This window comes from Camelina sativa, chromosome 4, assembly GCF_030686135.1.
Source record: "Camelina sativa cultivar CO46 ecotype springtype chromosome 4, ASM3068613v1".
Classification (NCBI taxonomy): domain Eukaryota; kingdom Viridiplantae; phylum Streptophyta; class Magnoliopsida; order Brassicales; family Brassicaceae; genus Camelina; species Camelina sativa.
The window spans coordinates 22,636,178-22,647,592 of NC_141883.1; the positions used below are offsets into that span (position 1 = coordinate 22,636,178).

The following is an 11,415-nucleotide window of genomic DNA, read 5'->3' on the forward strand; positions in this document are numbered from 1 at the left end:
ATAATAAACTAAAAATACACTGTTTATACTTATTGAACTTTATATTATTTCTAGATTTGATAAAGAAAGAAACGTCTTTGGAAGCTGAAGCCATATATGGATCATGGATGACCCGGAGCCCGGAGGAGGAGTAGAGTTTGTGTGGCATGGCATCACATGTCTTGTTTCCTCTCAATAGATATCGTAAAATTTTGATGTTGGCAGAGTGTGTGGAACTCGGGGTTGTGGGTGGCTGGGCTGCAAATAAAAAAGCACTGCAAAAGTTATTAAACGGGCTGGGCTGGGCCTTTTGTAGTAAAGGCCTGTAACAAAATGAAAAGAAAAAAAAAATCCAAAACCCAGCCCTATAAAAGTGCAAAACCCTAGACAATTGAACATTCAGATATAAAGAGCCGCCTCCATCGTCTCTAGGGTTACTCTTACTCTACGGGAGAGAAGGCGGCGAAAAAAACACAGAGAAAGATGCAGATCTTCGTGAAAACCTTAACCGGAAAGACCATTACTCTCGAGGTCGAGAGCAGTGACACCATCGACAATGTCAAGGCCAAGATCCAAGACAAAGAAGGTATCATTTCATCCTTACTCAAAAAAGCAATCTCGATTCTTCTCTTTTTTATTTACATTTGTGAAATTTTCAGATCTCTTATATATCATTTTTTCACTTGTTTCTCCTTTTAGGTATCCCTCCGGATCAGCAGCGATTGATCTTCGCCGGTAAACAGCTCGAGGATGGCCGTACTTTGGCTGACTACAACATCCAGAAAGGTAAAACAATTCATTTTTCCAAATCCTTTTTTTTTTTGTTGATTCATCATTTCACGAGCTTATCTGAATGAATCGTTTTGATTTGTGAATCAGAATCCACGCTTCATCTTGTGTTGAGGCTCAGAGGAGGTATCATTGAGCCTTCGTTGATGATGTTGGCTCGTAAGTACAACCAAGACAAGATGATTTGCCGCAAGTAAGCTTCACTTCTTCTTCTCCTTACTTAATAATAATACTGATGCAATTAGGTTATTGTTTGCTGCTAGGGTTTTAGTTGTGTTTATGGGAATTAACTTAGCTTCTCAAGCCATTTGACAATGCGTGTAGAGGTTATAAATGTTCCCGATATTGACATTTCCATTCTTCAAACTTTGTCAGCTGGTCAAAATTTTCATCTTTCCAGATGATTTTCTTGAATGGTACATTTATATGCAAATTGTCCTTGATTATCAAAATGTTTGTTGTTGTTTATAGCTTGATATTGTGTTGAACTTTCTGATTCTTTATTGTTGCACAAGCTTGTTTGATCTAGTAGATTAGTCCGTCCAATAGTAAATCACCAATTTCGTTTTTATTTGATTAGTTTGTGGTTCTTTGTGGTCTCGATAGTTGCAAGTCAGAGATGATTCTAATGTTGTTGTTATGTAATCAGGTGTTACGCTCGTCTTCACCCAAGGGCAGTGAACTGCAGGAAGAAGAAGTGTGGTCACAGCAACCAGGTTTGATTTTGTTGCTTGCTTATCTTTTGGTATCGTTGTTTTGTTTACCCTGTGATATGTTTATCTGAACAAATTTTTGTTGTTGATGTCTTTTTGTAGTTGAGGCCTAAGAAGAAGATCAAGTAGAGAGACACGTATCAAGTATCTCATCTCTTGCTTTGCTTGCTTCTTTTTGTTATCTTCCCTTTGATTGGGTTTGTTTTCTTTTTGTTTCGGTGATGTTAAAAGATAATATCAGTATAAGGATTTGGTTTTCTATCTACTCTGAATCGGTTATGAGATATTAATGCTTAATTCCAGATTACTCTCTATCCGTTTTGAACTTTTGAATTTGTAGTTTTACTGTGTTTTCAATTGTTTGTCTCTGTATTATCTACATATGCATTGGCTACTTGGCTTGATTAAGAGAATCTATCTTGTTATATTGTTTAACAATGTAAGTTGAGCATGTCTTGGTGATTTTGATCTTGGAAATTAAAATTTGAAAACCTAGAATGTATTTGTATGATAATCTGAACATTAATCAGGTTTAGCTTTCATCTCGCTCTATTAGATAACTATGATTACATTATGTTCCATAAAGCTTTTTTGTGCAACTGCAAGTAAGAATGCACTTCTAGAAGTGTGATTTAATTGAGATTTCTAGCCTATCTAAGCGGGGATCTATGTACAACAAGTTTCTTGTCTACAGTATCTAACAGAATGAATGAAATTTATTAACGAAAAACAAAAATCTGAGGTGGTTATTTAGCTCATTGGTTCATCTTCATAGGCTTATTCATGTTCCATGCATTGAGGCTCTCTACGGTCACTGGTTGTGATCCGTTGTTAAATACGAACAAATGAGCTTTTTCTCTTACTGCCTTTGTCGGACACACTCGTGATGTTATCACTGTCTTTCCTTTTGCCCCAAAGCTCTCCACCACCGAGTGATCAATCTGCATTTATTTATAGTAATTATTGTCAATCCGTTCATTATGTTACTTCTAATTATATCTACGTTCATATTTAGAAAAAAAAATGAATTAGTTTGTGACATACCAAACTCCTTAGAGAGATCTTTCCATCAGCGAGATCGACATCCACAAATCCAGCAAACGATGGTTTGTACATCCTCTGTTTGGCGTCAGCGCTGGTGTCTGTTTTGAGAGTCGAGCTGTCGATATATATGATTAATATGTTTAGTAAACAAACCAAAAGCATATGCACAATTTAATGTAGTGAGTTAGGAAAACATACGGTTTGGCGTCAGAGCACATGAGGACCTTAGGCTTGTTGGTTGAGGCATCTTTGAAGACTCTGATGAAAACAGGAGTGTATTCTTCTAGGTCAGATGTAGCCAACGTGATCAGACCAAAAGGTCCGACTCCGCCTGTCACATTTGAACCCTTTATGTTACACAACTCTAGTGGTTTGGTTGTGAAGCTTGCGACAAACTTTTCGGCCTTTTCTAGACTTCCAACGTTCAATGTCACATCCACATCGACCTATATTTACGTAAAAATTGTGAATTATAATCGTTAAATCTTAAAAAATGATGTGAAACAGTGAAAATATTATGATTTACCTGAGCAGGAGTGATTCCTTGGACCTCAAAGCGTTGGCCCTTCTCCATATTCTGGTTGTTCATTTGGACATTCTTTCCTCTCAATGACTCAATCTCCTCAATAGGCCAAAACACTAGTTGCTTACCGCTAGAGTCGAGCAAGACTGTTCTTGGGATAAGCTGAACTCCTGCCCAACCCTTCAAGGTATCATCTGCAACGGTGTCGGATTCATTGGCCCAACCCCAAAGAATCCTTCTCTTCTTCTTGTCATCAAAGAATGTCTTCGACGCATAGAAGTTACCATAATCAAATCTCAAACCATCCCAACCGTCAGGAGTGTTACCGTCTGGTATGTAATGATCTATCTTGGTATCATACTTACCAAGAGTGTAGTAGTCGTATCGGGCCAAGTCCAAACTAACTTTCAGCACATGCTTGATGTTTGGACCGTCGTAGCTGAAGTCCAGACCGTTTTTCTTGTCGGTTAAAGATACCGGGAAGAAATCGGGACATTCCCACATACCGGTCATATTGCTTGAGTGGATCGGACGTTTGGTTATGACCCATTTCTTGAAGTCGCGACTTTTGTACATATAAGCGATTCCTCTATGATTATTCCTTGACCCAACAAGCATTCTCCAATACCCATCTTTTTTGTTGAACCAAAGCCGTGGTCGGGTCACGGAAATCGGATGCGTTCTCGCCATGGTCGGGCTTTAGGATTGGGTTATCGTCCGGTTTAATCCATTTCTTGAGGTATGGGTCAGAATGGTCTTGGGGAATGGCATAGTTTTGAATCTGAGTCTGGTTCTTGGTGAGACCGGTGTAGAGGATAACCGGTCCTTTCCCGGTACATGGGTAGCTGAACCGGACCATGTACCGTTGATGTCGAACCATTTGGATGGGTAGATGGCTGGTTCAAGGGCTTCCCAATTGATCAAGTCCTTAGAAACCGAGTGCGCCCACACAATGTTACCCCAAACCGCACCTTTTGGATTGTATTGGTAGAAGAAATGGTAGATTCCCTTGTAGATCATTGGGGCTGTTTCAATTTTTTGAATTTTGTTACATGCAATCATATAATGTTTTGTGCAATGAACTTATACATATAAAAAGATGTAATGGACTTACGTACCATTAGGATCTGTTGGAGCCGAGAATGCCACGAAGAAGGTATATGGCAAAACAGCAAACCGATCGAAAAATAAGTTAGAAACTTAGAATAATGTATTTTGTTGGTTGATAGAAACTTTAGTAATAGAAGCAATTTATCAATTAAAACCAATTTCGTTTATATACCCGCGCTACGCCGCGGGTTGATTTTTGTTGCTTTTTTTTTAAATTATTTTGTTATGTTTTTTTGTTTTTGTTATCTTTGATTAAGATGGAACTATGTACCGTTGATCCAATGGTGGGGAGGTTGAAAGTGATAAGCCGGTCTCTGAAGAGGACTCACTTTCTCCAATGATGTTGATTGAGATTGCAATCTCTTGAAAACTTTGTGAAATGCATCCACGCCATTATTGCTTATACTAATTAATACAATCAATATGACTACGTAAGCGAACTTTGAAACACTCATTGGTGCAAGAAAACTCTATATATGATCACAACAATTTATTTTGATTTTATTTTTGATGTGTCAGTAGTTTTTTTTTCTATATACCTTTACAAAGAGAAAGAACTCTGTGATGAAGAAAATTAGTTTTTTGATTCAATGTTTTTTTATCTAGAGGAAAGACGAGAGAAAATATATTACTTTAAAGATAAGTTGGATCCGTAAAGTCATCTTAATCTCACTCTAAAATAAGAAGTACAGAATCTGGCTTGCAATTAATTTACTTTTGTTGTCTTTCTATCCAATTTTAACAAGTATTTTATTACAAATTGAAATTAAATAGTAGTATTACTGAAGAAAAATAGTGGATAAGTCTATTGGCGCTAAATCTGATCTAAAACTAAGTTAAATTAAACAATATTGTGCATCATGACCATCAGTTTCCCCTAGGCACTTTACAATGTGTCATCCACTAATTCAAGTACACTAAAACCTCTATAGATTAATACTCTATAAATTAATAATCACTATAAATTAATAAATTTTGCTGGTCCCAAGTCGGACCAGTGTAAAAATTAACAATATTCGATAAGATAATAAGATAATAATTTTTTTGAAATCTCAATGTAAAATATGGTCCCAATAATATCATAAATTAATAATCATATAAATTTATATATATATATACTGATATAATAGTGTATGTTTCTCCTAAAACTCATTTCTTTAGAACATTTGTAATGTTGTATTTTCAAACTATAATGATATCTCTAAAATATTTTATAACATGTCATACAAATAATTAAATTTTAAAGTTTTAATTTTTAGATATGCATCATTTACAATTTGATAATTAGACAGATTATTAAAATATGAGAATTAATATTATTATTATTCATAAATTTGAATTTATGTATGTCATGTGTATAAGTCAATTTGTTTATAGTATTTGTAATTTATTGTCAATAATGCTTTATAAATATTACAAGTTCAATTCCTAAACCATAAAATTTATAACATCCGAAAGTTTAATCTTATTTTGCTATAATTGTTCCAATTCATAATTTAAAAAAAATAAACAATTAAAAATATATCTATAAATTAATAATTATTAATTTACAGTGTAAATTAATAATTATTAATTTATAAATAAATTAATATCACTATAAATTAATAAAATGTCTTGGTCCCAACATTATTAATTTATAGAGGTTTTACTGTAATTTGAATGAAATTTCTTTTTACAACGAAGTATCTCTCCCAAATTAAAATGAAGTTAAAATGATCATAAAGGACAAATTTTCCATCAACAAACAAAAGAAATGTTAAAAACTTAAAATAGCAACAAAAAGATTGGAAGAATTACGTTATGGCTAGATACTATCAAAATAGATAGTGACCAAATAATAGGTTTCTCCAGAATAATTAATTAATGTGTGATGTGTACATACACATTTGTCACTATAGTTTTTATATAGCAATGGTAACTACTTTCAAACTAAATAAAAATTAATATATTTATCTTAATTAGTACCATAATATCTATATGCATTAATTTGATGTGTTAAAAATTAAAATATCAAAACTTATAAATAATATGCAAATGACCTTCTAGTTGGAGTGAAAAAAAAACATGTTATAATTCACCATTTATATCATATGTAAGTATAATTTACATATCATATTATACATGAACTATATATGGATTTATATATGTGTTGCCTTGTAATTCACCACTTATATCATAGATGCTTTGAAGAAAAACAAATAAAGCGGCAGATTATTAATATGATCATTGTGATTTTGTATAGTATGTCAAATTTGCTATTTCTCTATTAATAATCAAACGACAAATTATTATAATAATTGTGATTTTGTATAATATTTTCATATTTGAATGATCAATTTTAGTACCAGCTAAGAACGTTTTATGCAGCTTCCTATTTTCCACCGAGCCGTTGAAGAGATGAAGAGATGTTGTGACAATGTGCATATTCTTTCTTATAGAATGTTATATTATCACAGTTGTGCATGAGACTTTTTTTTGTTTTATTTTATAAAATTTTTTAAGCATAATTTTTTTAAATTTAATAATTAGTGACTATTTGAATTATACCATATATTTTTTTATTGGTTAGATTTTTATATTATTTCTTAACTTTTGTGCATTTAGCCAAAAAAAAAAACAGAGAAAAAGAATACTTGAAAATAAATAATATACAAAATCCAATTAAATAAGATAGTGACATGGAAATACATACTTATTCCTGCTCTGGTAAGTGTTGCATGTTTGGGATCATATCCTCCCATTGCATGGGAGCTTTGTTTTTTTTTTGAAAGTTTTATGATACTTTAGATAGGTCCTTGAACTGCAAATAGAGTTGTAAATAATTAATTAGTCATTTCGTAAATGGAAAAAATTAATCAATTCAACTAAAAAAAAAAATCAATGATCTAAGATCTTAGGGTGGTTTATATTTGATTACCAATAACTTGAGCTTACCTTGAAACTAATAAGACTAGTAATGTGACCAACACAAGACCAAAATGTATAATCCCGAATTACAAAACCAAATCTAATTGATCAATTAAACCAGGAAAAAATACTAAACCGGAATCAAGTAAAGGTTACGTCACTGTATCTTCCTTCCCATATTAGTTAGCCAACAAAAAAAATCTTAAAATATCAAACAAACAAACAATCTCTCTCTTATCTATTCTTCTTTCTCAAGATAATAATAATGAGTGAGTCGAATCAGCGACCCGAGTCCATGACCCGACCCGTCGGAGGAACTGAGTACAGCTGGTTCAGAGCGATTGACGGCGGCACAGGCATCGCCGTCATAGCTCTCTTACTTTCCCGAACACCAAAACTCCAAAATCTCCAAAACACCCTCGACAAACTCCAGATTTACCATCCTACACTCCGTTCCACTCTCCGTTACGACGCGTCCACCAGCTCCTTCTCCTTCGTCGTCTCCGCCGCCGATTCCCGCGTCGTAATCCATCCCTTCGATTCCGAATCCACCGCTCAGATCATCAGAGACAGCGACGATCCACGCGCTGATCCGCACAGGATCATCCTAGAACACGAGCTTAACAAAAACACATGGATCGATCCACACCGTTGGATCAACTCCGAGTCCGCCGTGTTCGTCGTCAGCCTCTACGATCTGACTGACGACGGAGAGCAGCGTGTACTCACATTTCGGTTGAACACGGGGGCGTGCGATCGGACTGCTGCAGTTACGCTTCTGAGAGAGTTTATGAAAGAGACCGCGGCGGGCAATGGCTGCGACGGTCCCGTGACGGCGGCGGGGTTAGGTAAGGCGATAGAGGAGCTGATCCCGAGTGGGAAAGGGAATAAACCGTTCTGGGCGCGTGGGATGGACGTGCTTGGTTACTCTCTGAACGCGTTTAGGTTCTCGAATTTGAATTTCGTGGACGCGGAGGAACCGAATCGGAGATCGCAAGTGGTGAGGCTCAAACTGGAAAGAGATGAGACTCTCAAACTTGTGGCTGTAAAGTGACTCTCTCTGCTCTCAATTATTATTTTTCCGGATTATCTGCTAATTACTATTTTAATTACGTGTTATTATAACATTAGAGTATTAAATATTCGTTTCCATTAATATTAATTTATATGAATATAAAATAATATCTCAGGGGTTGTGTGACATCAGAATTATTAAATTATATATGGAGGATACATTTGATTTTGTAACACAATCTTAGTTTGTGTAAAGCCTAATTTGTTTCTGTTTACCTGCTTTATATGTAGGGATGCAAGGCAAGAGGGTTAAAGCTATGGGCGGCAATAGCGTCCTCGGGGTTAATAGCTGCGTATTCCTCGAAGAATCTACCACCAGACCAAGGAGAGAAATACGCTGTGGTGACTCTTTCTGACTGTCGTTCCATTCTTGAACCTCCTCTTACTTCAAATGACTTTGGTAAGTTTGACATTGTTTTAGGATTACAATAATAAAGATTGATTGATGCTCTCTCTCTATATATTTTGTTGAGGTATAGATGTAATGGTTGCAACAAGTTGTGGGCTTTGAGAGATTAGAAATTGTAATTTTAAACAGTCCCTGTTTTCTTAGGTTTTGAATTTGCTAGACATTTTGGATGTTGTTGTATTGATCTAATGATACCTATTTCATAACTTTTTGTTTTCAGGTTTCTACCATGCAGGGATTCTCCACACACACGACATAACCGGAGAAGAAACGCTATGGGACCTAGCCAAGAGATGCTACGACTCATTCACATCCGCAAAGAATTCGAACAAGCACTTCACGGATATGTCTGATCTCAATTTCTTAATGTGCAAGGCCATTGAGAATCCTAATGTCACGCCTTCCTCATCTCTTCGAACCGCTTTCATCTCCATATTTGAAGATCCTGTTATCGACGAGTCTCCAGAACCTGAGTTGGCTTCTCTCGGGGTAAGGGATTACATCGGGTGCGCGTCTATCCACGGTGTTGGACCATCTCTTGCGGTTTTTGATGCGCTTAGAGACGGAAAATTGGACTGTGCGTTTGTGTATCCTTCGCCGTTGCATTCGAGAGAGCAGATGGATGGGCTGATTCAACATATGAAAACTATTCTTTTGGAAGGATCTGCTTCTTCCTTTTGATTTGTGTGTTTTTGACAATCAAAACTCTCTCTTTTGTCCCAGAGGCATAGATGATGGTCTCTGTAAAAATAGTTAAAAAAATAAATTTACTTTGTATTCTCCTTACAAGTCTTTGCAAACATATACACGAATACGCTATTTAAAAACATAATTCAAATGATAGTATCTCAAAAAAATGTAATTCGATACGAAACTAAACTTAATTAAGAAGATCAAAACAATGAAAAGTAAAAATTGCACTATTTTGTTTTTTTAGTGGAATCAGCAAATAATGCGGAAAATAATTATAAGAAGAGTGCTAAAAAAAGCGTATGGAATGGCTGAAAGATCCATATCAGCACAACACAAACCCCAAACTATTTTTAGAGGCACAAGACTTTAGAGCCACAAAATCCAAACTTACTTAGCCTCATTTTCTAGCTATCATCATTTTGTTTTGTGTTCAAAACATTTTTTTTCGTAAGAAAACAAAGAAAAAAGAAAGCCTAAAACAAAGTGTGAAAATGGCGACGGATACAACAACATTTCCAGAAGGTGATGCAGCAGCTGAACTAAATCCTGGCCAAAACAAAAATTTCCAAGTAGATCCTGTTTCTTCAGAGATCGCTTCTGAAAAGGTATCCTTATATTAGATATGTGACAAGATTTGTGATTTCCTTATTGATATAGTTATTGGATGAGTTGATTTTGCATGAGTTTCTCAATTTAACTACCAAATATTACAAGCTTTTATCACATTTTGTTAATCTTGTACACAAATGACAAATCTATACGTGAATTCAATGGAAAAAAAGGTACAAAAAATCGTGGAAAAAAGGGAAAACGCAAAGGCAAAGAGAGACGCGACACAAAGGCTAAAAAAGACGATCATAATATCAGCGGTGATCGTTGCAGTCGCAGGAGCAGCTTTTGCTATAACCAAGAAATTGAAAGAGAACAAATGATTTTTTTTATACAACAAAAGTTAATCCTCAAATTTTCCCTCTTTAATATGTAACTTTTCTTCCTCACAAAACTAAGAATTTTCTTTATATTTATAATATTATATATAAATATGTAATTTCAAATTTAAATAATGCAATTGAATATTAACTAACTAAATGATCTAATAACTTCATTTTGAAATGATCATAATCATAAACTATGTTTATATAAAAGAACAACAAAAAAAAATTGTGGATAGCGAAACACAATGAGCCAAGAGAAATTAATCAAGCCCAATGGGTTCAATTCTTATAGGCCTCATATTTATTTGGCGCCATCTGTAGCTTTTCTTTTCCCGCCCAAAATTGTCTCCATTATTATTAACTCTTCTCTTCAGAAAAGCCTCTCAGAGAAACAGAGATTAGGTCTAAAATCATTTTCGAATTTCGACGACACGATTCATCTTCTCGAATTAGGTAAAATCTTTTCAAATCCTCAAGTCTCATTAGATTTTTTTTTTTGGCGCAATCTGTAGCTTTTGTTTTCGATTTGATATGAAACTGAATCGCTTTTTGAATATTTTTTGACTGGACTGGTAGAGATAATGGATACTTCAAGTCCTTCAGCTTTTGTGAACGGAGCTCTGTTGAGGCGTTATATTGGTCAGAAGGTCAGAACTGTGATTCAAGTGATCGGTTCAGACACTGGTTCTGTGGTTGGGAAATCTACTGATGATCTTCAGATCGTTGTTAGGGGACCGTCTCCGACTCCTCCTCTTACTACTTACCTTGAGGTTATTGGAATTGCTGAGAGTGATAACTCCATTCGTGCTGAAACTTGGACCAACTTTGGCAACACTTTTGGTAATACTCACTGATCCCTTCTTATCTGTTTGCTGATAGTTTTGTTCCACTTTGATGTATTAACATTTGCTTGTGGTTTTGCTTTGTAGATCCGCAGAATTACAATGAGCTATGTAAGCTAGCGAATGGGGAGTTCAAGCACTTGTTCATCTAATGTTGTTGTTGATGATCATCCAAGTGATTCCATTAAAACCTTTTGTAGATGCTTATGCCTTAATTATGTCACACCCAAACCTTTTCTGGTTCTGAGATTTGCTTTTTTTACTTAGTCTATGTAACCACTTCTTTATCTATTACAATTAAGCTTCAATTGCCTTTTCTTCTTGGTAGTTAGTATTTTGCTCTGGAATTACATTCGTAATGTTGCTTTGATCTTTCTGTTAATAATCTAATCTTAGT

At 35.0% G+C, this 11,415-nt stretch overlaps 5 protein-coding genes across 5 annotated transcripts; 4 read left to right on the forward strand and 1 right to left on the reverse strand.

Moving 5' to 3' along the window:
• The first annotated feature begins 364 nt into the window (after positions 1-364).
• Positions 365-1,793, forward strand: LOC104781108 (ubiquitin-ribosomal protein eL40z fusion protein). The gene is made up of 5 exons (XM_010505704.3): positions 365-565; positions 679-765; positions 859-961; positions 1,418-1,484; positions 1,584-1,793. The coding sequence occupies exons 1-5, from the start codon at positions 463-465 to the stop codon at positions 1,608-1,610; spliced, it is 387 nt and encodes a 128-aa protein (XP_010504006.1). The 5' UTR covers positions 365-462; the 3' UTR covers positions 1,611-1,793.
• Positions 1,794-2,227: 434 nt separating this feature from the next.
• On the reverse strand, positions 2,228-4,613 carry LOC104781110 (beta-fructofuranosidase, insoluble isoenzyme CWINV2). Its single transcript, XM_010505706.3, is given in 8 exon segments — positions 2,228-2,422; positions 2,526-2,640; positions 2,724-2,971; positions 3,052-3,696; positions 3,698-3,876; positions 3,879-4,073; positions 4,167-4,175; positions 4,430-4,613. Coding segments are annotated over 8 exon segments (1,770 nt in total).
• A 2,396-nt stretch (positions 4,614-7,009) lies between these two features.
• On the forward strand, positions 7,010-9,334 carry LOC104781109 (uncharacterized). Its single transcript, XM_010505705.3, has 3 exons — positions 7,010-8,110; positions 8,371-8,539; positions 8,769-9,334. The coding sequence occupies exons 1-3, from the start codon at positions 7,331-7,333 to the stop codon at positions 9,227-9,229; spliced, it is 1,410 nt and encodes a 469-aa protein (XP_010504007.2). The 5' UTR covers positions 7,010-7,330; the 3' UTR covers positions 9,230-9,334.
• A 279-nt stretch (positions 9,335-9,613) lies between these two features.
• On the forward strand, positions 9,614-10,325 carry LOC104781111 (uncharacterized). Its single transcript, XM_010505707.2, has 2 exons — positions 9,614-9,846; positions 10,024-10,325. The coding sequence occupies exons 1-2, from the start codon at positions 9,733-9,735 to the stop codon at positions 10,171-10,173; spliced, it is 264 nt and encodes an 87-aa protein (XP_010504009.1). The 5' UTR covers positions 9,614-9,732; the 3' UTR covers positions 10,174-10,325.
• Positions 10,326-10,503: 178 nt separating this feature from the next.
• Positions 10,504-11,332, forward strand: LOC104781113 (replication protein A 14 kDa subunit A). The gene is made up of 3 exons (XM_010505708.3): positions 10,504-10,629; positions 10,753-11,016; positions 11,106-11,332. Exons 2-3 carry the CDS (start codon positions 10,758-10,760, stop codon positions 11,168-11,170), a joined length of 324 nt encoding a protein of 107 aa, XP_010504010.1. The 5' UTR covers positions 10,504-10,629; positions 10,753-10,757; the 3' UTR covers positions 11,171-11,332.
• Positions 11,333-11,415: the final 83 nt, after the last annotated feature.

What these genes read in the sequence shown, in the direction of transcription:
- LOC104781108 (XM_010505704.3), top strand. Translation starts at nt 463, where the DNA reads ATGCAGATCTTCGTGAAAACCTTAACCGGAAAGACCATTACTCTCGAG. An exon ending in CAAGATCCAAGACAAAGAAG is followed by an intron (nt 566 to 678) that starts GTATCATTTCAT and finishes TTCTCCTTTTAG; the next exon opens with GTATCCCTCCGGATCAGCAG. An exon ending in TGACTACAACATCCAGAAAG is followed by an intron (nt 766 to 858) that starts GTAAAACAATTC and finishes TTTGTGAATCAG; the next exon opens with AATCCACGCTTCATCTTGTG.
- LOC104781109 (XM_010505705.3), top strand. Translation starts at nt 7,331, where the DNA reads ATGAGTGAGTCGAATCAGCGACCCGAGTCCATGACCCGACCCGTCGGA. An exon ending in AGACTCTCAAACTTGTGGCT is followed by an intron (nt 8,111 to 8,370) that starts GTAAAGTGACTC and finishes CTTTATATGTAG; the next exon opens with GGATGCAAGGCAAGAGGGTT. An exon ending in TCTTACTTCAAATGACTTTG is followed by an intron (nt 8,540 to 8,768) that starts GTAAGTTTGACA and finishes TTTTGTTTTCAG; the next exon opens with GTTTCTACCATGCAGGGATT.
- LOC104781111 (XM_010505707.2), top strand. Translation starts at nt 9,733, where the DNA reads ATGGCGACGGATACAACAACATTTCCAGAAGGTGATGCAGCAGCTGAA. An exon ending in CAGAGATCGCTTCTGAAAAG is followed by an intron (nt 9,847 to 10,023) that starts GTATCCTTATAT and finishes ATGGAAAAAAAG; the next exon opens with GTACAAAAAATCGTGGAAAA.
- LOC104781113 (XM_010505708.3), top strand. Translation starts at nt 10,758, where the DNA reads ATGGATACTTCAAGTCCTTCAGCTTTTGTGAACGGAGCTCTGTTGAGG. An exon ending in CAACTTTGGCAACACTTTTG is followed by an intron (nt 11,017 to 11,105) that starts GTAATACTCACT and finishes TTTGCTTTGTAG; the next exon opens with ATCCGCAGAATTACAATGAG.